General features: G+C 40.1%; 1 protein-coding gene across 1 annotated transcript in view; it reads left to right on the top strand.

Annotated features, from left to right (window-relative positions):
• The window catches only part of ARFGEF3 (ARFGEF family member 3), a gene marked incomplete at both ends in the record, with an annotated part of 86,470 nt that overhangs the window by 33,376 nt on the left and 25,817 nt on the right, over positions 1–27,277 (top strand). Inside the window, 17 exons of the mRNA XM_084202924.1 lie at positions 1,014–1,136; positions 2,661–2,703; positions 3,675–3,753; positions 5,621–5,725; positions 8,423–8,747; positions 10,092–10,204; positions 10,947–11,857; positions 15,092–15,175; positions 16,319–16,485; positions 18,451–18,616; positions 20,624–20,731; positions 20,976–21,191; positions 21,436–21,546; positions 22,939–23,089; positions 23,536–23,850; positions 25,464–25,597; positions 26,954–27,099. Of these exons, the coding sequence (XP_084059050.1) occupies positions 1,014–1,136; positions 2,661–2,703; positions 3,675–3,753; positions 5,621–5,725; positions 8,423–8,747; positions 10,092–10,204; positions 10,947–11,857; positions 15,092–15,175; positions 16,319–16,485; positions 18,451–18,616; positions 20,624–20,731; positions 20,976–21,191; positions 21,436–21,546; positions 22,939–23,089; positions 23,536–23,850; positions 25,464–25,597; positions 26,954–27,099 (3,297 nt within the window). The remainder of the gene's footprint in view (positions 1–1,013; positions 1,137–2,660; positions 2,704–3,674; positions 3,754–5,620; positions 5,726–8,422; positions 8,748–10,091; positions 10,205–10,946; positions 11,858–15,091; positions 15,176–16,318; positions 16,486–18,450; positions 18,617–20,623; positions 20,732–20,975; positions 21,192–21,435; positions 21,547–22,938; positions 23,090–23,535; positions 23,851–25,463; positions 25,598–26,953; positions 27,100–27,277) is intronic.

The following is a 27,277-nucleotide window of genomic DNA, read 5'->3' as shown; positions in this document are numbered from 1 at the left end:
AAAACTGCTAAAACTGAAAAATATAGAAGTATGTGAACAGTCATTTACTTTTTTTTTTTGGTTGCTTGGTTTGGATTTGGGGGATTCTTGTGGTCATTGTGAATGATAAAGCTTAGTGTAGGACAAAGGACCAAAACTGCTTCTTCAAGAAGACTGTATTGTGCAGTTCTATCACAAACCTGCTCAGCTCCATCAAGACTTTTATCTACTTAGCAGTTACTGTGCAATGTGCTTACACTGTCTACTCCAGTTACAGCAGGTCTTACAGAGACCCAGCACCTTCCACAAAATATCTGATGAAGGATAGAAACTATACTTTGCAGTGTGCTTTCCCCAGGATCCTAGCTGTGTAACATTTTAGCAGACATTTGTGCAACATCACCTGGGGCAAAAGTCAAGCATGACTCTGGGCACAGCTGGGCATGGAGTTGGGAACTGGATGAGCCATCAGTGTTCTTCTATCACTACTTTGGTTCCCATGGGATCTCTGAGAAGAGGAGCCCTCTGCTGGACTGCCAGTTAATAAAAGGCAGTTGTTTGTGTTATTTATGGTACAGTGCTATTGCATTTTCTGTGTTAAGAAAGGCCTTAAAGGTTTTCAGATGTGTTACAGTATGTAATGATTATTGTAGAGTAAGTAGCAAATACCTGTACATCGGAAGCAACAAGCTTGAAGAATTGGAGGGTATTTACATTGCAGACATAGACTTGCAGTGAGGCAGTTACAATAACTGTCAAGAGATGAATAATCAATGAGTTCTGTACCAAGTGAGACAAGTACCAAAATCACTTGGATTTGACAGGAGACTTTGCCAGTTTTGCCCTACCATTCCTGCAGCTGTGTGACTGATGAATTACTTGGCTTTCCAACCAAGACTGATAAAAACTTCTAATGTGCTGAATAGTAAGGAAGGCTGACTATCTGCATGTGAGAGACCGTGGTATCCTCCTAAAATGTGTTCCTGGTAAGTGGGAGTTGATCTCTTTGTACTGCTGTCTTGTTTCCTCATCAGGTTTGCATTGAGACATATGTATCTAGCTGTCACCAGCGGAGCATTAACACCGCTGTGCGGGCAACCCTCAGCCAAATGTTGAGTGACTTGACTTTACAGTTACGACAAAAGCAGGAAAACATGGTGAGCCTTCTGGCATCAACAAATGGTTCCATGTCCGTGGCTGCATACCATTTTGTTCTCATTCGTCTGAATGCCTCATGGCTTTTATTTGACACTTCCTCAATTAATCCTGTTTAAAAGTCTTTTTGGGCTCTGACTATGCCTGCCTCAGAGCTCTCATGTTGTCAGCTCTAGTTGGCTGATTTGGTTTTTTTTTTTCTATGCATTAAATAGAGACTTTGTTCTGATGTCAGGCTGCCTCAGCCTTTCCCATTCTTTTATTTTGCTTCCTTGTTTTTCTAACATGTACTGAAATCCTTCTGCCAAAACTTTTTGTGTGACAAATATTTACATAGCAAAAACAGATTCTCAACTAAGGAAAGTGTAACTGAGATTTTTCTTCTACTTTTTTTAATAGAAGATAATTTTAACTTATGAAATTATTTTTTTCTTTGTTAGCAAAAAAAAAAGATATAATTTTATTTATTTCATTATTAAAATCCATGAGAGCTGTTTGAATGACATCCCAGCACATTTTCAACTGTAGATGTTCTGGGTACATGTGGAATTACATTGGCTTCTTACATTGTTTGTACCATTTTGTATAATACCATATTGTCAAAGAAGTATTATTTGTAAAAGTCAGTTTCTGTTTATTAGGAAAATTTAAGGACTCTGTTGTACAGATTGTTTTCCGTACATCTGTTTTGGGTTAAGATGACCACTTCTATTTTGGATTAGTAGACTAGATTGTTTTTATCCTGCTGAGCAACTGCAAAAATAATTCATCAGTTTAAGCAAACTTGTCTTCTGTTGGTGCTAAGTAGGTTCATTTTACTAGCCAAAGCATTTACCAAAAAAATCCCCAAACAAACAGACAGAAACATTTTGGGTCTGCAAATTCAATATTGTTAGTTCTTTTCTTAGCTGAGAAGTAGATAAAAGCATATGAGAACTGCATTTAGTTCCTGACATTTTGTTATTGATTCTTGAGAGAATTTGGCTTGACCCTGTTGTGCACGATAGGAAGAATCCTATACCACAGCTGAACCAAATGATGTATGAGGTCATTTCCATTTCCTGACTGCCATTAATTTTGTTGGTATTGTAACATTAACATTGTCAATGTTCTAAACTCTCTAATACTCAATTGATTTTGGTTTCTAAGTAATTTGTGAAGTCTAAACTATGCTTTTCTCTCAGTTATTCTCAATGCAATTTATATGCCTAATTATTACTGAGTTGTTCTAGGTGTAGGAAATCCCGTAAGGACTTAAAAAACTTTCACCTAAATGAGATGCAATTTCCTTTAATCTAAATGACTGTTAAAACAGATCTTAAGGAATTATAAAAAATATTTTGCAAAAAGTTCTGTTAAAAACCCTAATAAAAAAACCAAAACAGATAGAGGACAATTTAAGAATTGAATTTAAGAAAGAATTGAATTTAAGAAAGTTCTGCTGTTAAAGTATTGCTTCTATAACGTTCCTCTGTCCCAAATACACCAATTGTACCAATTACACTTCCTTTGTCTTTCCTCAACAGATAGTTGAAAACCCCGACAACTTGCAGAAATTCAAGAGTCAAGGTATTTGTAAAACTTCTTTAGTGACTCCTTCTAATCCAGCTTTTTTATTCTTAACTTTCTTTTTATCACCACAGTGCTGTTCGATGTCATGGGAGTTGCACCCTCAGGATTTTGTAATTTCTCTGTAGTTTGGTGCTTTTTTGGTTACCTGTGATAAGAACTGAGATAGCCCTGTCAGCTCCTGATATTTCCAGTTGTGTCTTCATTTGGACCATGGTAACAGCATTGCACTCAACATAGTAATAAATTATTGTTTCAAGGTGCTAACTTCTGTAATTAAGGAGTTTCAGTGGTCTGGAAAAAATTTTAGTAAGTGCCTTTACTTCCTGAAATGAAATAGGTTTGCAGAGTAGAATGTGGAATCTGAAAACAATCGTTACTCTATTTCAGGCCAAAGACATTGTTTATATAATGACTACTTGCCAGGTGATTATTTTACAAGAGAATGTTTTTCTATTCCCATTGTGGCTTAACTTTCAACATCTAGTAGGAAAAATAGATTTTGACCTTAACTCAGGATTTCTGTAGAATTTGTGTGAATGGAGGCTAAAATCTTTGAAGAGCACAAGCATTCTTTTATAAGATCAGAAGTTGGTCAGACATCAGAAAATGTGCAAGAGAGAGAAACTGCAGGGAGAGATACAGAAGTTGGCTGCCATGTAGAAAACTGAGGCCAGTCTTTTTTATTATTTAATTATATACTTATTTTATTATCTGAATTTGATTTCAGCTAACCTTCTGTAAATGCATGTAAGCAATTAGTGCTCTCTCCGGGTTTCGTACTGCTGCTTTTGCATTTTGTGGCAATCACTTTCCAATCTAGCACTTTTCCTACTGCATCTTATCTATGAATTTAGGTAGCCCTGCTCCTTGTTTAGAAGCTCTGACCAGCTCTGAAAACCCATGCAGTTAATTGATGTTGTTATCCAGCTGCTCATATGTAATGCCTCTGATCTTTGTCCTTTTTGGAGGTACTTCAGCTGAGTCTCTTTGTGATGATGTTGTATCTGTCCTCACTGTACTCTGTGAGAAGCTCCAGGCTGTCATAAAGTGAGTTATTAAAGTTTATAATTTTAATTTTTTACCTGGAGGTTGAGTGTTTCACTGACGCATGTGATTGTGCTGTTGAAGTTCTGGAATTATGGAGCAAAGCTGTGCTTAAATGAAGTGTTTGCTAGAGAAAGTATTGTTCATGATGCATTCATTTAATCTTTGCTTGAAATGAGGAGCTAATGTGCCTTCTTTGTGCACTGTTCAGCTTTACAGAGCTTCCAGTAAATCTAATCTGTAGGTAACTTCCATACAGCAGCAAAATACTAATACAAAATACTAATAATCTAAGGAGAAGTTTTCTTTTCTGGCTGGAAGAACCATCATAGAGAGAGTAACAATTACAAGAGCCATGGAAAGACCTAACCGATACTATATTCAGAATTAATAAATCTGTCCTTCTTAGGCAGCCTTCATCCAATTGAAGTAATTTATGCTATCAAAGAATTCCTCCAATTTAGGAATAACATGCACTCTACCTACTTGAAAATATATGATCTTAACTTCTAAAATGTGGTTGTTATGGACAGGAAGTGTGTGATATACTGTGCCATTTTCAGAAACTACCAGAGGCAAAGATAGCACAGGCATCTATATGCAGCTCTTTTGCAGACTTTCTTCCCAAGAGTCTCTCTAACAACAGCAAGATTACAGAGGAATGCCTTACTTAGCATTATTTAATCAGTGTCAGCATCTGGGAAAATAAAATCAAGAGTGCAAGGATGCCCTGTGCATTCCCATGCAAGTGTCAACTCTAAGGGGGTGATCATCTGCATTAAGGCACATTGTAAGAAAAGCTGTTGGGAAAGAAGGCATCTGTACCTGGAATGCATCTATCTTTCCAGATAGGTGTGGACTGTTGTGAGGAAAAATCTATCACCTTTAAAATATATAAGAAGCCAGCAGTTTTCAACCCTCCATAGCACAGTTAGAAATCCAGCTTTGAGCCTCAGGATTCAGTGTTTCTTCCATGGCATGTGAAACAGGTATTGTTGTACAAATTCATGTGTGTGAACAAAAGGAACTTGGGCAGGGACAGAAAAACAGATATTTCTCACTCCTTAATTTTGATTCAGATAAATCCATTCTTTACAGCTTCCTTGACCTACAATCATATATCCGAGAGTGCATTCCTCCAGTTCTCATCTCTGACCAAAATAAAGTTTTCTTCAAATCCTGGTTTTCTTAGGAGTGAAAACCATATTGTGGGTACACTTGCCATGGAGTGCTCCTTCCATAAGGCTGACTTTAGCCTTGCTTGTCTCTTGGATCCCACAGTTGATGTAAAGAGTATGGGCAGGCACAGTGCATGTTGCAAGTGTATCAGTTCCAGGTGTCCACAGGTTCTTTAATATTCTTTCCCATGAGGCTTTCTTTGAGTTTATGGTTCTAACAGAGTTACTGGAAAGGCCCTGAAAGGTACCCATGTTATTGTGTGACTTTCTGCTTGGAGACATTAACTTTTGACCATTGTGGCTGTCACCAAGAAAAAAAAAAATTAACCAGAAGAGAGAGCCTAAACATGCTTCAGATTGCCTGAAGAAATTATGCAATAGTCCAGAATGTTCTATTTTCTCCTTTTCCTCTGTTTAAGGTTCCTTCCCAAGATTTTAGATTTTGAGTAGTTATTTGGGTTTTTTTCTTCCTATTTTTTCACTTTTTTTTTTATGTAGTAGATCACTTCATGTGATCAGTACAAAATAAGTGGGATGATGCAGGTGATCACACTACTGTAAATTGATAGAAAGAAGCAAAATAAATCACTGCTGTAAATTATGGTACAATTTTCAAGTGAACTAATGTGGTTATTTTAGAAAATTAAGTAGTCTGTTTTAATATTATGTGAATGGCATCTTTTCTTTGCCAGTGACAATCGTCAACTTCAGCTTCTTTACTTGGAGTGTATCCTCTCCATGCTGAACAGCTCCTCCCCCAGCATGCACCAGCACAAAGGATTCACTGATCTAATATGGTGAGTATGTCTGAGGACTAATGCAAATACTCAGTTTGTAAATGTAAAAGGTCCTGCTCCACCCAGCCTTGCAAAAAACCTGTAAAAAGTCTCCAGATGTGAGCAGAGCTTGCTGTTAACCTACTATCAGTTCTTTCTGTGCCTCACATAAAATTGGTTAGGACCACCTGCTCAGCTACCACGTTAAATCCCAGTAGTGAATTATCACTGTAATGAGGTCTAATGGATTTAACCAGAACAGAATACCTCTTGTGCTTTCTGTAATAGTTTGGATTTGTGTGGAACATAAAGATGCTCTGCTTGTTGTAGGAGGGTACTGTTGAGGTTCTTAATGTTCTGATACAATAATACAGGAAGATAAGAAAAATTAACGTCAAATGTGTGCTAGTGACCAGAAATGCTTATTATGACCTGCATTGTTGTGTAAGGTTTGAGGCTAAATAGTTCTTAATGTTGCTTCTATTTTATCAAGAATTTCTCCTTTTTAATACACTTCAACAGGAAGGCTTGATATCTTTAGTGTTGATATCTACCTCTAAATTGATACCATCACATCAAAGCACTTGAAATAATCCTGCTTTCCTTGTGATTGAAGTAGTGGGGTTTTTATAGCCTGTGGATAATTGAGTCATAGTAATAAAGCAAGAATGTAACTAAAATGCAGATCCTTGCAGTCTGCAGTCTGTGCCCATCTTTTGACCTTGTCAGGTGATTGAATTAAGGAAAGATATATGTGACTGTTAATGACAAATGTGGGTTTTGTGTTTTTACCCTGTAATTTTTGAAACTGAAGTGATTGACTTGGGCCCAATTCTAAAGATGGAACATGTAGAGGTGCCCATAACTCCCTTGCTGTCCCAGAAACATCAGTGGCTGCCAGACTGGGAGGTGTTCAGACTGGTAACACTTGGCAGTGTTGCACAAGGACCCAGTGCTGAGGCCTCTTGGAGGTCTAACATAAGAACAGAACTCTCTGTCCCATGGCAGATTCACTTCAGAAGTTTCTGCCTTTGAATTTCACCCAACCCTTATTTTCTGCTTGTGTGACAGACTGTGGAGCCATCCTGTGAGCAAGGTCACTGAAATTATCTCAGTTAAAAGAAAACACTTCCTGTTTTATTTTCAATTGATATCCTTTTGGTGATCCAGTTAATGCTGCAAATCTACAGGTGTTTGTATCTGTAGCTGTGCACCATGAAGGCAAGCCATCGGGGGTGGGACTTCTTAACCTGCACTGCTGCTGAGGAATGAACATGCATGCTTCAGCTACCTGCTTAAGTGGGGGAAAAAAAACCTAAAACACTAGGAAGATATGAAACAGTTTAAACTGCAAACATAATTTTGAACATTTTGTATGCACTAATACACTACCTGTCTGGTGGGGTTGTGATGTAAACTGGTAGCTGTCCTTATTCTTTAAGGAGCTGTTGCCTACATGCACACAGCTTTCACTCTGACAGGCACTTTGTAGTCAGTTCCCAAAGATAAAGAAGGGAACAGACAGAGAAGATTTAGCTCTGTATGCTGACAGCGTTCTCCATAGTTTGATACAGAAACACTTTGGCAGGACTAAGATGTGTGGGGAATATATTGTTGCAACCTGTGATTATGCCTGCTTTGAGATGGGCATATTTCTTAAGCAGTTAATTGTTATGTTTTGAAATATACTTGATTGGAGAAATAAATGGAATAAGCAGATTCAAAGTTATTATCTTATGTCCTGTTAAAAGCTGGTTTTCTTTCCATGACTTTGGGAAGCGGAGCTGTTTCAGATATCTTAAGAGAAGCAATAAAAATTCTAGATTGTATAAAACCTTGAGAAAATAAAATGTAGTTACCTATGAGGATGTGTTTTATGAATTGTTACTTGAAATTGGGTGCTTGCTCTAGGTACTTGCTTGAACCTCTGAGACATGGGTGAAAACCAGATTGGGGACTCATTCTCATGCAGTACTTGACTTCTTAAATTAAGGTCTTGCAGACTGAAGTAAAATGTCAAGTGTGTGAGTGCAAAACTAAAATAGCAGCTAATGGAGCAAAGTGCTGAGCTGGCTTCAGTTCCACAAAGGAGTGATCTGCTGGTGTTGAATCACTTAACATGAGTGTTAGACAGTTGAAGGAAGGATGGGTATTTACTGTATAGTGGCATATGTGTAGTATAGTGCACACTGTGTTATTGTACATGGCTTGCATTATGTTCTCAAAAGACAGCCAAACAGATGCTCACAACAAAGGGTGCTTACTAAAATAATGCATGTGCAGTTCAGCAATGGAACATTCAGCCTTCTAGTTAACATAGATTAGTTCTTGTTTAGTCAGGCTTTTTTAAAGCTCCCAAGGTGAATTGAAAAAGAGACACTGAGCAGTGGAAGTCTAGAATTTCTACTTTGTGATGGGCTACAGCTGGTGAAAGAGGCAGGCATACTATCCTGCAAAGGGGCAGCACTGTGCAGCAACATGAACTTGCAAAATCACTACTGTATCTACAGCACACAGAGATCTTTCCATATGGACTAGCATGCTGATGGTTGAGAGATGAAAAAAGCCTGGCATAATTTGTTTTTCTATCTAACCACTGCTGTTTGACTGATCATTAAAACAAGAGTGTGTATCTCATTTAACCATGGGCTATTTTCAATCTGTTCTTGTAAGAGTATTTATTTTCCAGTTACCATCTGCTGCTTTTCTCTTTCTCAGGAAGCAGCTGTGTCCAGCCCTAATAGTAATCCTGGGAAATCCAATCCATGATAAAACTATCACCTCTGCCCACAGCAGCATCTGCCTTGAGGCTGATTCACCTTCCTCAGGGATCTCTGATCATGGCCGGGGTTCAGGTTGTTCTTCCACAGCACCTGCCCTCAGTGGGCCCGTTGCACGGACCATATATTATATTGCAGCAGAACTGGTTCGACTGGTGGGCTCAGTGGAATCCATGAAGCCTGTGCTACAGTCTCTGTATCACCGGATGTTGCTTTACCCACCACCTCAACATCGAGTAGAAGCCATCAAAATTATGAAGGAGGTAGGACAATCACATGTGCAAATCCAGGCATGTAAAATGAAGTGTTTATTTAACAATAAGTTTTGCTGATACGCGCCTACCAATGCATTTCAAACCTTCCTGCCCAGGGATTGAAATTGTCCTTTCTGAGCACAGCTGGTACATCAGCACCACTCTGACGGATAGTTTGATGCAGTTGTAATAGCTGTATTTGTCTCCATAATACAAGCTACTGTTGCACTCCATCAGTGCTCGTGCTGTGGTGCTGTATGGAGCAGATCCTATCACTGAGTCACAACTGCTCTTTTGGGTGAGATAGAGCATAACGATCCAGTTTGCAACTTCTTTGGCATCTTTCCTCAGACACATCCTCACAGTGTGGTTTCCAGGCATGAAGGTGAATATATGCTTTGATTACATGCCCAGTTTTTGAAATCCAGTTTCTTGGAGCTTTTTTTGAATAGATACAAGAAAGCTGCCAGTGGCTTAAGAAGCCATTTCTAGACCAGTCCATTCTGGCCTCTTGCCCAGCATCTCTGAAAGAACTAGAGGTGGAACACTGGGACATTTGTCTCAGCACTAGCTGAAATTGTGGACATTTCTATTCCACATGGGCACCTTTCTTCTCATGTTGTGGAAAACAAGGAAATTTATGTAATTTGTAGGAACAGTGCTATCTCCTTGAGAATTTTTAATCTATCTTGTGTACACCTAGGCTGCTCTATTTCTGAAAAACCTCTCTTAAAACCACACAGCCACCCACTTGGTTCCTGTCTAAACTAGGAGTTACCCTGTCACTGTCTTTCTCTAATTTTAAGCAATAGCAAGATGATAACTGTTTTAGGAAAAGCTTAGTCTAATGTTCGTTTGTGCAGGACACACCTGTTGGTTCTTTGGGCTTATTAATACATGCTTGTTTGCATTTCCTAGTGGACATTAAGAAGGTGCCACCTAGCAGGTTCAGTCTGAAGGAATCACTTTGCCTATCTTTGCATGACTATAATTTCATAACTAGGTGATGGAGGAGAGAGGCTTACTTTCATATAAACTATAATAAAAAAACCCTATGTAGGCATAAAAATTGTCTTGTGTGCACTATCAGATGAAAAAAATCAGTCAAAAATGTAAAGCACTGGAGAACATTCTAAATGTGATTCTTGCTGAATATTCTCCTTTATTTGCTTTGCTGTGTCTAAAAAATGGCAGCTTTAATAAGTAGAACATCACTGTTCCATTTTCATTTGCTGTGAGAAATTGCAGTAGTGCTACCTTGGGTTCCAGGGCTTGATAGAATTATGACTTATTTATTGTATTTAAATAATGCTTAGATAATCTTCTACTTACTTCTTTTTCCTTTCCTTTCAGATACTTGGCAGTCCTCGGCAGCTTTGTGATTTGGCAGGGCCCTGCTCTTCCGAGTCAGAATCCAAGAAGAGGTCTATTTCTAAAAGAAAGTCCCATCTGGATCTTCTCAAGCTGTATGCTTTGTTTCCTCCTTTAGCCTCTTCTGTCTTAAACCTGTGCACACAGAGCACTTAAGCAGTTCAGGAGCATACCCAATATGAGCCAGGGTATCTGCCTGGTTAAGTACGCTCTAAAAATGAAAAAAGGTGTAAAAGCTCTTGCTTGATTTGTCATCAGTCTGGGCCTGTTTGTAAAGACGTAGATAACTACCTTGTTGAGTTTGCCAAAATTCCCAAATACGTGCGTTTACAGCTGAAAATTTTTGGGTATGAGTCCTTAAACTTGCAGTAAAATAAATGTGTGTTTCTTTAGAGGTGTATTTTCAAGATGAAGTCAAAGAAGGTGATAGAAAATTTAAACATCATCATATTGAGCAAGAAGGGTTCTCAGTTCTTATGAAGATCATATCTTGTAGATAAGATCATTTTCAGGACACAGATGGCCTTTAAATTTAGTTCAGCTGGGTGTTGAGGTTTTTTTCCTTTTAGTTTAAGTGCTTGTCTGTAAGAGAGAACATGCTGTGCATGCCGGTATGAATGCATGGTAACTTTCCCTTGTTGGCACTCCCTTTACAGAATCACCATGTTTGCATGGGAGACTTAGTAATTTGTTCTTAGACTAATTGTCTTTCTCAGGAATAGTCTTAAAGGATGAGGTCACCTTTTTTCCCCCGGTTATGGAAAGATGGTGTTGAATGACAGTGACATGCTCACCATACATGTTGCATCACTTAAATATACTCTGTGTTGATTGTAGTATCATGGATGGGATGACAGAAGCGTGCATCAAAGGTGGTATTGAAGCATGCTATGCTTCAGTGTCCTGTGTCTTTGCCCTGCTTGGAGCGTTAGATGAGCTGAGCCAAGGGAGGGGTCTTGGTGAAGAACAGATCCAGCTGCTGCTCCAGCGCTTGGAAGAATTGAAGGATGGGACTGAGACAAGCAGGGACTCCATGGAGATCAATGATGCTGACTTCAGGTGGCAGAGACGCATCCTGTCCTCAGAAAACCCTGCCTGGGAATCAGGAAATGAGAAGAGTCCTGATATCAGCATTAGCGTTACCACAGACACTGGTCAGACTACTTTGGAAGGGGATATGGGACAAACAACTCCAGAGGATAATCCAGAAAATCAAAAAAACTCCCTGCCATCTCCAGCTGGACATGAAAGCAAAGAGATTCATTACAGAGAACCAGAGTCAGAAACCATTGACCAGCCAGATGTTGTTCAAAGAAGCCACACCATAGTCTATCCAGATATAACTAACTTTTTATCAGTTGATTGCAAGACCCGCTCCTATGGATCCAGATACAGTGAAAGTAACTTCAGTGTAGATGACCAGGACCTTTCTAGGACTGAGTTTGATTCGTGTGATCAGTATTCCATGGCAGCAGAAAAGGATTCGGGCAGGTCAGATGTCTCCGACATAGGCTCTGACAATTGTTCCCTGGCTGATGAGGAGCAGACCCCCCGGGATTGCCCAGGTCACAGGTCCTTACGCACTGCTGCTCTCTCTCTGAAGTTGCTGAAGAGCCAAGAAGCAGACCAACACAGTGCACGGCTCTTCATCCAGTCACTTGAAGCACTTCTTCCTAGGCTTATAGCTCTTCCCAGCATAGAAGAAGTGGATGGAGCACTGCAGAGCTTCTCTTCAACATTCTGCTCAGGTTTGCAAGCAAATATTTACTGTATAACCAGCATGCACACTCTGACTGCACTGTACACAAATTCCCTTGTAGGGTTTAATCTTCAAAGAACGTACTCAGAATGAGGAGGTTTGGGCTCTACACCATACATTCCTCCACAGGAACATACTTCATTTAGGGCAAAGCAAATTGAGTATGCAGGCACTGATCCAAAGGGAGGTAAATCCATTGACTCTTAACAGACTCTGAATTATGTCTTGAATCAATAAAGAAATGGAGTTTGCTGTAGCAAGATACCTCTTTGCAGGTTTGTGAAGCTCTGTTGAGAAGCTTTGCACTAAAGAGAGGTCAGGGTTGCCCCTAGCATGAGAGGGGTGTGGGAAGTACCATCACCTGTTTGTAATGAGATATAAGTAGCTTAGTACGTCACTGCACTGTTATTATTAGTAATGCCAGCCTCACAAAGAGGGTGGTAACAATTCTGCAGCAGTAAGCTCTAGAAAGGATAGGGAAAGAGGAGAGTTTGTCTTCACTCTTGTTTTTCTTAATGCTGCTGTCTAATATGCCAGGAAGTGCAAAGCTCAAAGCCCAGACGAAAAGAAAAATTAAGATCTTGCCTTCTAAGAGATTAAATATCTTCAGTTCTTTCATGATTAGAACATTTGGGATCTTGACCTGTCAAACAAAAAAAAGTCATGCAAAGACTAGTTTGTCCTGTTGATAGCATATTTTAAATGTGTGTAAATATATATTTTTAGAAGGGTTTCGCTTTCCTGACAATGGCCAAAATGAAAATGTTTGCTAAAATATATATCTGTTTATTTAACTTACTTTACTGCACTTGCCTTTCCTATTGCTTGTCTCCTAATCATTGCTTCATTCATTTGTGCTTTCTCACACACATTAAACTCATGCAGAGTCAGAAGGGGGGACTCTTCCCATCATCATACAGCATAATTTAGACATGAAGCTGGGTGAATAAGATTATATTCTTGATATCCTGTTTAAATGCTGCCCAAATAAACCTTAAATCAGGAAGATCATAAATGGAATTCTTAAGAAACATTGGCTATTTTATCTCACAGAAAGGAAATACCTTAAAAGAGGTACTAATGTGCACTACTTTCCTAATTGAGGGGCTCAAGAGCACCCTTTCTGTCACAGGTATTTCTTTTTTCCTGGAAAAGAGTAATCTTCAGGTTATGATGAAAGACCAGTGCTAGACCTCTAGTTCAGAGGTCTTTGTGCATCTGTTTCCTTGTGCATGAATGAGTATGCCACTTCTTTTCCCTTTTGTCTGTAAAGTCTTTATAGAGTGCTTTTAAAGCTTTAGAAGGTGTGGACCTAGGAGAATTCTAGATTTTAAGGCTAAATATAGCTTTTCTTGGCATTCAGTATGAGTAATACAGTGAGAAAAATGGAAGAATATAACTCAATTTTTGCATTAAATCCATTATTTGTGGTTTGTATATCTTAAAAAGATACCTAGTCTTGGACTTAGGTTGTTGAGAGAGACCATTCACTTTTCTAAGAAAGCCACCCCTGTGGCTAAATCTGTACTTTAAAGATGTACACCACATTTCCAGATGGATTTTGTGAAGTACTTGTAAAGACACTATTCAGTAAGGAATTGTGGAAAAGCGGAGTAGCAAGTCACTGTATTAAGACAGCCTGGAAGAGGTATCCTGGAGTTTTCATGAAGTTGTGGATGTTGCAGGGTTATACTTTTATGCTTTCATAAGATCTGGGCGATTCCTGTTTCAGTTGGACACCTGGAATGAGACACAGTCCAGCTGAAACAGTCCCTTAACTTGTACGTCAGATCTTAAGCAAATGTCCATCAGTCCTCCTGGGGTGAGAACTTGTGCTCCTGTGTGGGTGAGAGAGCCATGAGTTGGAAAACCTTTAGAGAGAGAGACTTAGGAAAGTTGAAACAAATGACAGGGGGTAAGAAGTCCCCTGGAGAGATTCTGAGATGCCAATTTGATCTGCCTCTCTAAACAATGTGTAGGTCCTTGCTTTAGGAGTCCTTCATTAGCACCAGCTGGTCAAGGCATGGATTAGGTGATGAAGCTAGAGGGATTGATCCCATTCATTGTATATACAGCATTTATCCATGTATAATTCTTGAAGAATACATGGGGATATTTGAGAGTTGGTTAAAATTTGAGTTGAGAAAAGACATAGATGCAGTTCTGAGACCAGTCAGTACAGAAGCAGTATTTTTGTATTTCTGGGAGACCTTATTTAACTGCTTTGTTTCATTTCTCGATTTTTCTTATACTTTGGAAGAATAATAAAATTCAGTATTCTTTCCTTCAAGCCAGGTCCTTATATAGATAGCATTTCAAAATTAGGATGTTTTCATAGGATTGAAAGGCAATGAATGGAGGTAGGAATTTAAGGCACTGCTGAGATAAGCATGGAAAAGGTGTAGTCAGCTAAACAGAGTTGTAGTGAAATTAAAATTTGCAATTAAGATGGTCAACTCTAAAGTTAGGAGTAAGTTAGCCCATCTAGAGTTTTGATTCCATACTTTTTAGAGAGAAGGTTTTTATGCTGGTAGGTATCATCTTATCTTCTGTTTCTATGATCTCAGCATCTCACAATTGTTTGTTTTCCCATATTTTAGAGGAAGTTAAGGAACATTTTTTTCCCAACACTTTTTAGTGCTCAAATACATACCCTCAATGGAGTATCCAGTTTTCTGTGCGCTTCTACACCTTCCTTTTTAATTGTAATCCTGTATAGGAGGTTGCACATTTTTTAAAACATTTTAATGCTAAATGAAGTGGGCTTTTTTGTTTGGTTGGGGTTTCTTTTTGTTTTGGTTTTTTTTTACTTTTACATATGTCTCTGCCTTGAGGTTTTTATTACTCTAGCAGATCCTAGTCCCTGAGGTACAATTTAAGAGAGATAAGAGAAAAAAACAGTGGGAGATATCTACATCAATATCATGATCCTCCATCCAACAGAGTGTTAAGATGCATCTTTGTTTTCAGTGATGAAGAGATCGGTAGAACTACTCACAGGGTACTTTCAAGCACATGGTTGCAGTTTTGGTACTAGGTAAAGCTGACATTCTGTTGACATTCACCATGAGAAATCTACCCCAAACAATGCCAGCCTGTGTGGGTGTGGTTTGTGGCCAACCCTATCACCCTTCTTCCACAAAGGTTGCTCCCTTGAACAGATATTCATTTTTTAGACCCACCCTGGAACAGTTACTCTCTTTCTAAATCCACCCTCAAACAGTTACTCACCTTATCCACGCCCCCAAAGTGACGACAGTGGAAAGTCCGAGAAGGCAGCAGCACAGAGCTTTCAAACCCTCACGAGGCAAGAAAAACATTTGCTTCTTTTCTGTGTGTGGATTTTTTTTTTTTTAACTGTTAATGGTTTGTTGTATTTTGTCTAAGAAGAGGTATGAGCTTTATGGTGGGAGGAATATATTCACAGTAAACCACTACAGCCGTTAACAAATGACACAGCTTTACTTCATCATGTAACTAACCTTGGAAGCTGGTTTTTGTTCCATTTCAAACATTCCTTTAGGGTAAAGCTGACTTCTTAATCTTCCCTAATTGACAGTATATGAATGGATGTCACAGTTGATGTGAAAACCATGAAGTATTGTGAGTTATGTGGGTGGATCTGGTATTTCTGGTTTTTTCATGGTTCAGACTACAGATCATAGGGATTCAATTAGGTGTTGCTCATACTTGATGGATATTTTTCTACCAGTAGGTCAGCTATTTGACATCCATGGGAAGAAGGGATTGTGCCATTGAGCATGGTTGTAGGCTTCATACAAATAGTGTTTTCAGGACTAGTGAGTACTTTACTGGTGATTTCTGGGTCTGACAGAAGTGCAAGTGCTCAGCCATTTAGAAATTAGGCCTCGTATGAAATAAGTAAGGCTTGGAGTTGTAACTAGTTCCAGCCAGCTTGTCGACATACCTCTAGGCCATGGAGAGAATGATGATTACGGACTGATCTTGCAAGGTGTGGAGCACTCCAGTCCCCATCCAGCAAATGACTTTGCCAGAATGGGTTTACTGGGGGGTTAAAAGGGCTGTTAATCTCATTAGCACCATTTGGTGCAGTGTGTTTTCATCTAAGTACACAGGCTTTGGGTCTGCTCCTTTCCACCTCGCTTTTCCAGGTAGCATTGCAGATGTATCCTGCCCTTGGCTTTATACATGACAGTCATCCGAATAAATGCTGGTGCTCCTTGCTTATTTCAAATTTAGCATGTTGTTTTGCTGGACTGTGACTGGAGTGTTCAGTTTGTCTTGCATTCTAGATGAACTACTTATTTTTCTATTCCCTACTCTAGTATGTTTAGTAGAGTAATTTCTACTGATGATTCATTAACTGTTCTAGCAATCTGTTGCTGCCAAAATGCTAGGGATAGTTTCTGATATTTTTTCCAAGAAAAATCTATGTAAAATATGAGAGCTCACATGGTGTTTTTGTTAGGTATGATGCACTCACCAGGATTTGAGGGAAACCTAAATTTCAACTTCCAGACTCTGATGAATGCAGACAGTCTCTACGTGGTATCACATTACACTTTGCTGCTCAACCTAAAATTGGCAAACTCAGATTACTACAGGAAGAAGCCTGCCCAAGCCCCTGTGTTGCTGGTGAGTTGGGGAATATGGTATCATTGTTTTTAAAAAATGAATATTTATTTTGCTTCCTTTCACATAAACCAGCCCACACATAAAGCCTTCAGGCTGCTTGCTAAGTGGAGAAATAGTAATTGCAAATGAAGCGTTCTCCAAGCTGCTTATGAATCTTGCATGATAAGTGTCGTGCATCTGAATTACTCTGTGATTTGGTGGGAAGGAATGCTGCTTACTGATTGTCATTAAGGCTGCAGTCATTTTGATGGTTAAACTATTTTCAGAATAGATTAGCATCATGTGATATAACAAGCATTGTCTCTTGACAATGTGTATGAACATATGTTCATCTTGCAACTGGCTTTTTTTGCCTAATACTTGATTTGAATTTCTGTAGATGAATACTTGAGAAGTTAAAGTGACAAATAAGTAGGTCTTAGGAATGTGAAATTACTGTTTTTGTTACACCTGGAATTCCTCCACTTCTTGGGCTTTTTAAAAATAGTTTTGAAAACATGCATCCATGTTTTTCAACTTAGTTGCCCAAGAGACATTTTTTCAGTTTTCTGAAAAACAAAAGAAAATTGTGATATATGGAAAAAATAAGAAAAGGTGTCAAAATATATAATTATTGCTGAACTTCCAGTGTAAGGGAATTTATCATCTATATAATTTGAAAAACAAATGGAGTTTAACATCATCCTTAGTTTTGGTGTGTTCTGCAGCAGATCAAGTGCAGATCTATGACTCGGGACATTCTCTAGAGGATTCAGTGTGCGCAACAGGCCTGAGCATGACCAAAGTATTCTTAGAGATCATTCTTATAAATAATTGGAGACCAGTTCATCTGTGATGACTGTTCAGTGCAGAAAGGCCCAGTTGTTAGGCAGGCTGCATTCGGTGCCACAACTTCTTTTAATTGGATTTGAGATCCTACTCCCATCTCGTGGAAATAGCGAGAGACCCTCATGTCCCATTGTCACTGTGCAAGAATTGTCATTCTGATTTGCATCTTGCATTAGCTGCAGTAGGAGAAGGGAGAGCTGTTCATGTTCGTGTCATTCTCCACTGCAGAGACAGACACCGAAGGATCTGGACAGGCTGGGCTGATGGGGCTTGGCCACTTGTATGAGGGTCAGTAAGGTAAAGGGTCAGATCCTGCCCTTGGGGCACAAGAACCCAGTGTGGCACTACAGGCTGGGGCAGAGTGGCTAAAAAGCTGCCTGGGGGAAAAATACCTGGGAGGGTTTATGAGCCAACTGAAGGTGAGCCCGCTGTGCTCAGGTGGCCAAGAAGGCCAATGGCATCCTGGGCCTGTGTCAGGAATAGTGTGGCCAGCAGGAGCAGGGCAGGGATTGTCCTTCTACTGGTGAGGCTGCACCTCAAATCCCGTGTTCAGTCTTGGACTCCCAGTACAAAAAGGACATGGAGGTTCTGGAGAGAGTCCAGAGAAGGGCAGCAAAGCTGGTCAAGGGTCTAGAGACCAAGTCCTGTGAGGAGTGGCTGAGGGAGCTGTCTGTGTTTAGCCTGGAGGAAAGGAGGTTCAGGGGCGACCTTTTCATTGTCTACAACTCCCTGAAGGAGGGTGTAGTGAGGTGAGGATAGGCCTCTTCTCCCAGGTAACAAGTGACAGGACTAGAGGAAAGGATCCCAAGTTGTGACAGGGAAGGTACTAGTAAATTTCTTTTCATGGAAGGGGTTGTAAGGAAGAAGACAGACTGCCCATGGAAGCATTCAAAAACCATGTGGATATGGCAGTTCAGGACATGGTTTAATGGTGAACCTGCTGATGGTGCTGTGCTGACAGTTGGACTTGATCTTAATGATGTTTTCCAATCTTAACAATTCTAAGATTTCAGTCCTCCATTAATTCTTTTCATAACTTAATTTCTTCTGCAACCCCTTACTCAGAAGTAGATCTGGGGGCTGATGCTGTAGGGCTTGCACTATTGTCTTACATTTGGCTTTTATGGTTCTCTGCAGAAGGAGTTCATGAAGCAGGTCCAGTCCAGTGGAGTGTTGATGGTATTTTCCCAGGCATGGGTTGAAGAACTGTACCACCAGGTACTAGAAAGGAACATGCTAGGGGAAGCTGGATACTGGGGAAGCCCTGAGGAGCACAACCTTCCACTTATCAGCATGCTGACGGGTCAGTACAATATTATGGTGGCAAGACTAACTTCCAAATGTGTCTAAAACAAGCTACAATGACACGCGGCTTTATTGCATTACATACAGAACAGCATGTCATCATGCAATATGTGGTGTCTTGTGGAGTTATCAGTAGAAAAGGAGCCAGACCTAGCTGTGGCAGGTATTTAAGTGTTTGTTTTGGCTCATCAGAGTGGTTTTGAAGCATAAGTTTAAAAAAAATCAGAACTGTCCCTGGGAGAAAGGGAGAGTAGCTTTGTTCACTGAATCAAAGCATCTCTTAATTCTGTTAGCTTCAATTCTGGTAGAGTTGATACTTGTTCATGATAAACAGTAAGGCTGCTGTTTTCTTGATGTCATAGCAAAGCCATTTCAGTATGCCTGTAGTGCAGTACAAACATAAATAGTGGCATCTCATCCTGGAAGCCTTCCACAGATTGGACTCCCCTTGGTTCAGGCTTGAGCTGTGCCAGGGATATGCCAAATGGCACTAGAGAGAAACTGAAAACCTCAAGCACAAGTGCTTAGAAGCAGTCCTTAGCTTCATTTGAGGGGGAAAAAATCAAATTGTATCAGTCGAAAGACAGCAGGATGGCTATGATACTGTATTGATATAAAAGGCACTGTCTGCTTTAATGTGTCTGTAATTAAAACAGTGGCTTCAGCTGAGCCAGTAAGTGGTGATCAAAGGGCACTGCTCTGAGAGTTTTTTGCTTATTGTATTGAGCTCAGTGTTGCTTTTAACTACTGAGCTGGTAAGAGGGAAGAAACATGTGGAAAAAATGATAGCCAGATGTGGAGATGGGGCTTGTTAGAAAGGAAATCAACCTGGTGTCCCTAACATTACACACTCTGTAAGAAACCACTCTTGCATTGTGTTGGAGAAAGGGTTGTATCTCTTTTGTTGAGACTGAGCATACACAGATCTACTAAAAATCACATTTAGGAAATAGGATCCCAGTCATCTTGAGGACTCAGACTGAGGTCTGAAAACATCTAAATAGCAAGATTTAGCAAGATTTGAAATATTATACTAAGAAATGCAGAGATTTAAGTGTGTGGTAAGTTCTGAACTCTAATACCTTGAAATCTCTACTGGAAGTTCTGTTCATTGTGTACTTGAAGAGAGGGGAGAGCAGCTTTTGAGAGTGGGATGTCTCCCTGTCGGAGTTCAGGACATCCCTCTGGCTGTCCTGGATTGCCAGGACCCCTGCTGGGGGCCTCAGAGACCCTGGCACAGAGGCCAAGACATCTGTGACTTTGATTATGACCCATGGAAAAAATTACCAACCTTATATGAGGGTCTGCAAGCTGCGAAAGTCTAAGTAGAATAATAATTTGTCACAGGGTGAAAAATAGATTTTTTGGGGTTTTTAGAATAGGGGTTCAGGGGGCAAGATGGAGGAATCTGGGCATGTCCAGCCTTTCTCCTTCTTCCTCTTGGCCTCCATCTTCTGCTGTGATGTTGGCACTTTTACATTGATTTAGAATAGAAGTTCACTGTCTAACATAGATGATAGGTACTGGAAAGTAATTGTAAATATTGTATACGTAGTTTTTAGTATAAAAAGATAACACTGCCCCGAGGGAGGCAGAGTGCCTTTGTCTGACCTGCTGAGCAGACCTCGGCAGGCCAGGAGAAAGAATTTTATAGATAAGCAACAATAAACAACCTTGAGATCAAGAACTGAAGAGTTCTGACTCCTTCAACCAGCGGGCTGGGAAAAGAGACTTTCTAACGCATCTCGGGGTCACTCTGACCAGCTAAGGCCCCGAGATCTCCCCTGTTCAACAAAACATTGGTTATATTGGGCAAAGCCTAAGGTGCCACAGCTCATGTTTTTACCAAGGCTTTAGAAGGCCGACAAAAAGAGTAACAAAAAAAGCACACCTGAGAAGTCAAGAATGCTAGTACTTAGTTCAACACAGAGCCAGTAAGACTGATGATTTCCTTGTGCCATCCGTGTGTCAAATAGTAATCCAATGTTTTTTAATGTTCTGGCAGACATCGACGGCTTGGGCAGCAGTGCAATTGGTGGCCAGTTGATGGCATCTGCTTCAGCTCAGTCTCCTCTTTCCCAGAACCGGAAGACAGATGATTCTGTTGTTGCAGGTACTAGTGCTGTAATATAAGTACGAGTGTGTTATCCAGCACTGGGTTGTTATGTACCAAAAGCATATGCAGATAAATAGTGTAGAGTAACAATTTAAAAAGGAAGTATATCACTACATTGTACATGTGAATTGGCAGTTCAGTATGCAGAGGACAAATGTGTCTTGGCTTTTTAGCACTAATGATGAAGCCTCTGTTGTGCCATTTTCTTATAGTAGTAGTATTAATGTTTTTTCCACTCTAGGAATTGCTTTTGCCCGATACATTTTAATTGGCTGTTGGAAGAACATGATTGACACTTTGTCCACCCCGCTGACCGGCCGCATGGCAGGCAGCTCCAAGGGGCTGGCCTTCATCTTGGGAGCAGAAGGAGCCAAAGAGCAGAACCAGAAGGAGAAGGATTCCATCTGTGTGAGCCTGGATGGACTAAGGAGGGCAGCCCGGCTGAGCTGTGCTCTAGGTAAGGCGGCATGGGGGATGTCATGGCAGACTCATAGAATAGGGTGGTAACTTTCCTTGGAGGAATTTGGGAGAAAGAAATGCAGCATCCTGCTCCACTTTTGCATAGGAACATGGATGGTGGCAATATACATAGAGTGCCTTACAGCTTGAACAGCCAACTTTTCTTGACCCTACCTCTTGTTGAGGTTGTATGGGACTGGGGAGGAAATGTTGATCCTGGTAATTGTGTTGTTGCTTTACAGGAGTTGCTGCTAACTGCGCATCTGCTCTTGCCCAAATGTCTGCGGCCTCCTGTGTCCAAGAAGAGAAGGAGGAAAAAGAAATCCAAGAACCCAGTGATGCTATAGCTCAAGGTAACTGCATGATTAAATTACCTACCTCATCTTACATTGCCTGTGAAGCTGCAACTGGAAAGCACTTTGCCACACAAAGTGACATTTCCCTCTGTTGTTCTGCTGTACACCACTTGCTTGTAGGCACATGGGATGTGTGTCTTCAGTACATGCCTCCTGTCCTAAATTCTTAACATTATGTCCCACTAGTTATGTTCTATCTGGAACTTAAATCAGTGGAACAATGCATAAGCCAGCAGCATTTTTCAACATGTGCTTTTTAAGCCTTGTGATGCTAGTACAACCAGAGAGCATCAGAGAAAGAGCTTATTTGGGGATTTTTGTGTGTTGGATGGTAATGTAAGCTAAGTTTGCATCATTCTCCCAAGAGTGGAGGAATATGTGGGGTTTATATATCCTTGATCATCTTTTGTCATCATCTTCAGATATTTAAAACTGTTTCTGAATCATGTTAGATTAAAAAGGAATAAAAAATATGTGGCTTTTTAGCATATAAAAAGTTCTGCATCTCTATACCACCATTTCCAGCCCCGTGGTTGTCTCCAGCAAATATTTGAAGTACACAAAATTTCTCTGTTTATTTCAAATATCTAATGGCAAGAAGCCCATAACAAAAGACAGTGTTGCAGAAAAGACCTTGCTTGGTACTTAAATTTGGGGTCTTGGTAGAGAAAACAAAACTGAAAAAGCCTGGGCTTAAACAAGCTTTTGACTGCTCTGCTGGACATGGCTGAAGTGAGTTGGCCAGACTATGTTGAATCAAAGAGGAGGCAGCAGCAGTGGCCAGAGGCAAACACTGTTCTGTGAAAGCTTGCAAAGCTTCAAAACTTGTTTCCATTTCAATGCAGCATGAAAATGAAGCTTTTCAGGGATTCTCAGAAAAAATAAATAGATCCAAATCTATTTATGAGGTTGTAGCTCAGATAAAGATTAGTTTTACTTTGGCAAGAGCATTTTGGTGATTTTTTTTGTATGGAAATACATATGAAATCCACACATGCTGATTTTTTTTCCATAGCAAAGGGGATTTTGGTAAAAATAAATATCCAGTCAGCCATCTCTGAAGAGAAATATCACTGGCAATCTGCAACTGTTTTGTGGGCAACAGGATGTGAATTTGGGGGTGGAGTGTGTCAATCTAGCATTGATTTTCACTTTTTCATACTTTTTTTCATATATAGGATCAGTCAAAAAGGATTTTAGTTTTAAAGCTTCCTTATGTTTATTCGGAAGAAATGGGTTTCTCTGATTTGGTTGGGGTTTTTTTTGGCCTAAAATTCATCTTCTTTTATAGATTTCAGACTGTAATCCTTTGCCATCACCCTATATACAAACCAGTGTTTGTTTAAAAGCCGAAGAAGCTAATTTTATTTAATTTTTTTTATGCTACAGTGAAACAGAAAGTGGAGCAGAAACTGGAGCAGATGGGGAAAGTGCAGGGAGTCTGCCTGCATACTGCTCATGTTTTGTGTATGGATGCAGTCCTTAATGTGGGTCTGGAGATGGGAAGCCATAATCAAGACTGTTGGCCTCATGTATTCAGGTATACTCACCAGCTTTCCCAAAATAGCCAGAATTCAGGCCATGTTGCATGAAAGTAAGGGACTGAGAAAAAGGGCTCTGCAATCTCTGAATGTTCTGTATAAACAGTGTCAGAGTGAATTAACTGTCAGTATCTCTAAAAGAAAAGATGGTGCTGTTTTCCACCACTGCACAGGGACAAAATACTTAGAAGCTTCTCTTACCAGGAGATTGTGGCAGACCCAGGAACGTAAATGGGCTTTTCAGGCCCCTCCACTAAACTATTTGCTGTCTAGGTACATGGGAGGCCATAGAAGAAAGGTTATCTATGTGTAAGAAGAAAGGTTATCTCTGTGTAGTTTGTTAGAAAGCATCTGTTTATGGTTGTAGATAATGTCCTGTGATTAGTGCAGGGAGGAGTTGTTTTGGGGTGTTTATTAATTTTTTTCTTCTCCTGTGTGTTCCCAGGGTGTGTGAGTACATCAGCACACTGGAGCACACCCACTTCAGTGATGGTGCTGCCCAGCCCTCCCTTACCATCACCCAGTCCCAGCAAGCACCCGGAGGGCAGCACCCAGACTCTGAGCCTGGGGAGACTCCTCAGGCACTGACCCCTGAGCAAGAGACCACCCTGAGCAGCCACCCTGTCATTCAGCCAGTTTCCATCCAGGACCTCATCAAGGACAGCAGGAAGGGCAGAGCTTTTGACTTCCGTGGAGGCAGTCTGCTCTGTGGTACCAGTGCTGCCAAGGCTGTTCTCACGCTCTCCACGCAGGCTGACAGGTAAAAGCACTGCTGTCAGCAACCAGAATCCTTGTTCTCAAAGCAGTACCAAAGTGGCCCTTTTTGTGCTGCTCTGGGCCTAATCTTTGTTTGTGTCAGCCACTTGCTTCAGTTGAATTTCACAAGAGAGCTGAGTGTTTGTCACAACCAGCAGTTTCTAAAAGACCTGGGTTTTTTTCATCTCTGCAGTACCTGCAAGTACTGAGCTGAGTGTGTCTGTGCACAGCAGTGAATATGCCAAGCAAATCAAATGCATCCAAGAGTGGTGGATTTATTTCTTGCATGTAAATTGATGTGTTGTATTCAGTTAAGCAGAGTAAAGGGGTGTCTTGTTCTGAGAGGAAAGGTCTGATTGACAAGACCAGTGTCAGTCAGAAAGCAGCTGCTTCTGCCAGGGCTGCATGACAGCTTTCAGGCTTCCCCAGTGTGTCCAGAGGAGCAAGGGAGCCAAGTATGGTCACAGAATGGCTGTCTTAAATGTCCTTTCATCATGGTATGCCAACTGATGTTATTTCTGCTATTTTTTAAGCAGCCCGGGCTACAGTTGAAAAACTCCTGGGTTTGCAGGGTTTCCATCCTTGCAATTGCCTTTTTGATCCAACTGACATTTTTCATCTTGATCTCTGCCCATAGGAAGGTGTTATGTGTAAATTCAGAGCCAAAAGTACTGCATAAACTGCTTGTAGAAATTTGACTCTGGGCAAAAAAAGACCTTTTATTTAGGAAGCTTACAATGCAGCTTGGTTCTGAGGATTAGAGAACAGCAATACTGATATTAATGGTGCTGATTTCATTTCTGCCCTTTTGCTTAAGTGCAAATGTTTATTAGGATTTAATCCCTTGTTTCTTAAGGCTATAGAAAGTTTTTCATGAAAAGTAATGGCAGAAAATCATTGTTTTGTCAATTTCTGGCTGGACCATATGAAATTTCACTGTAATCTCTGTGGAGCTTCCCTCCAGTGTAACCACACTTATTGTTTTATGTGTACAGATTTTAACTGTTAAATATTAGGAACCTATTGCAGCTGAAAATAACAACTCTTGTTTGTATTTGTCACTGTTAGCCAAAACATACCCCCATACTAGCCACTGTTAAAAAAATTAACTCTACCCCAGCCAAATTCAGCAAAATATTCCAAACTAGCAATTCAGGTATAGTAACCTCAGGTTTAAGACTTGAATTAATTTATTTTTCAGGTTAGAGTTGGTAACTTCAGATGGAGCAAACTGGTGTAACCCTAAAGTCAGTGAAGCTATGAAGATATGTGTTGTGAGGACTGGACATGTTTCAACTGTTTGTTTGATTACTGGTTCATTACTGGCTTGTAGCATTAAAGCAACTTGAAAAAGTGACTTTCTGTTTTAGCTTTGTAGTTGAATCTTGAAAGTGTTCTGGTTGATCCCATAGCAACCTGCTTTCCACTCTCCAATTAATACAGCTTCTAGATCAAAGTCTTGCTGCAGCACTGTATAAATGAAAAAGCCCTCAATAACCAATGTGTCATGAAAGCCAACGTACAAAAGCCACAAACAGACAGGAGTTTTCCTCTTACATACACATTTAAGTCTGCATCTCATTAATTTTTCAGTTAGATTCTGTTCTTTACCTACAGGCTTTTTGAAGATGCTGCTGACAAGTTAAACTTGACGGCATTGGCAGGCTTCCTTTACCAGCTCAAGAAGGCTTCTCAGGCCCAGCTTTTCCATTCAGTCACAGATACAGTTGATTACTCACTAGCAATGCCAGGTAAATCACCTGAAGATCCTGTACAGAGTGTTTTATATGCAATTGTACTGCTTACAGGACTAATCTTTCTTAGTATAATTGTGGGAACAATTTTTTTGTCTTCAGAAAAGGTTGGGCACTTTATTTGAACAGAGACCACATCCACACCTGCTTTGAAACACTTCACAGGACATTCATTTGATTCTTGGACTTTGAGGGGTGTTAATTTTGTGCTGATGTATAATCGCAGCTCTATTTTTGAACCCAGGCCAGTATGGAAACTTGGGTCAATCTAGACTTCAGACAGCAGATTTAGGTTTGGTACTTGACAGTAGGATAACCTCAAAAGTGTTCAGGAAATGGGTGGTAAAGAACAGAGTACACAAATGAAGAATGTTAAAGCAGTGGGCTTTGTCCTGCTTGATTTTCCCCAACTGAGTAGAGCACGTACCTCACATCAGTGAGAAGTTACATAAATCATACAGATTTTGATTTGTCCTGTGGCAGGCACTGTTTTTTTCTGAGTCTCCAATTTAATTGGTTTCCTCTCTCCCTGAAGTGCTACATGTCATTTTCTCGGTATGGCACTTCAAGATTTTGGTTTTTTTGGTCTTGCTTGTCTCCAAACCTCAACATTTTTTACTCTAGTTTTAATAAATAGATTTCATCTTTTCATGTTATGTAGTGGTCACTTAACTGTCATTTTAATACTGAAATTAAAATTAAGGTAGAGGAATTAAGTGCTATTTTTTATTTTAAAAGTGATATGTCCCCTGACTACATCTTCTGTTAGAGATAAAAGCACCAGTGTATTTGAAATGAGAGGATGAAGTGTCTTTTCAAATGTTGTAAGAGCAATGGAAGATGAATCCCTTTCAACAGGAAATAACAAGTGTTAGTGACTGGGGAACAGAAAAGCATTTTCTTACATTCTGTTCTTTGTATCCTTTGCTTAATCAGAAATACGAAATTAAATACCCAAGCCAAATAATTTGCAGTTTATAATCTTTCCTGTAGATGTCACCAAAACCTTTCATAACTACCACTTTGGGTCTTAATATCAGTTATTTAACTCCTTGCTTAACTTTTCTGCTTGACTTTTCCAAGCCTCTGTCGTTCATATGTTTGGAAAAAAAGTGATCACTTAAAGTATGTTGAGTAACCTTTAAACTTGGGTCCATCTCCTGTCCTTTTACCTACGCAGGCACAGGCTGTGTTTTACATTGGCTTTGGGGTTTTTTTCCCTTTTTCTCCCCCCCGACTAAAGCTCATCAGTAATCAATCACTTAATTTATAATTTCTAATTCTTGTTCAGACATTTAGGAGTGGAGGAGCAGCTGATGCTTAGCTTCCATTTATTCTTATATTTTCTTGTAGGTGAAGTAAAATCTACACAGGACAGGAGAAGTGCTCTTCACTTATTCCGACTTGGCGATGCCATGCTCAGAATTGTAAGGAGTAAATCCCGCCCATTGCTCCACCTCATGCGCTGCTGGAGCCTGGTGGCTCCTCACCTTGTAGAGGTAGGAATGGGGGACAAAAATGGGAATGTGTGCACAAAGCAACAAAGCTGAGAAAGATGGGGAAGGCTTGATAGCTGTTAAAATGGATAACAACCTTCAACATTGTCAGATCTGCTCTGTGTTGTATACACTGTGTCATATATTGCCAAACTGCCATCGAGGAGTGTGTTTGTAAGTG

Source organism: Fringilla coelebs (assembly GCF_963513975.1).
Source record: "Fringilla coelebs genome assembly, chromosome: 3".
Taxonomy (NCBI): Eukaryota; Metazoa; Chordata; class Aves; order Passeriformes; family Fringillidae; genus Fringilla; species Fringilla coelebs.
The sequence above is the reverse complement of the archived record's forward strand: the minus strand, read 5'-3'. Positions and strand labels throughout refer to the sequence as shown.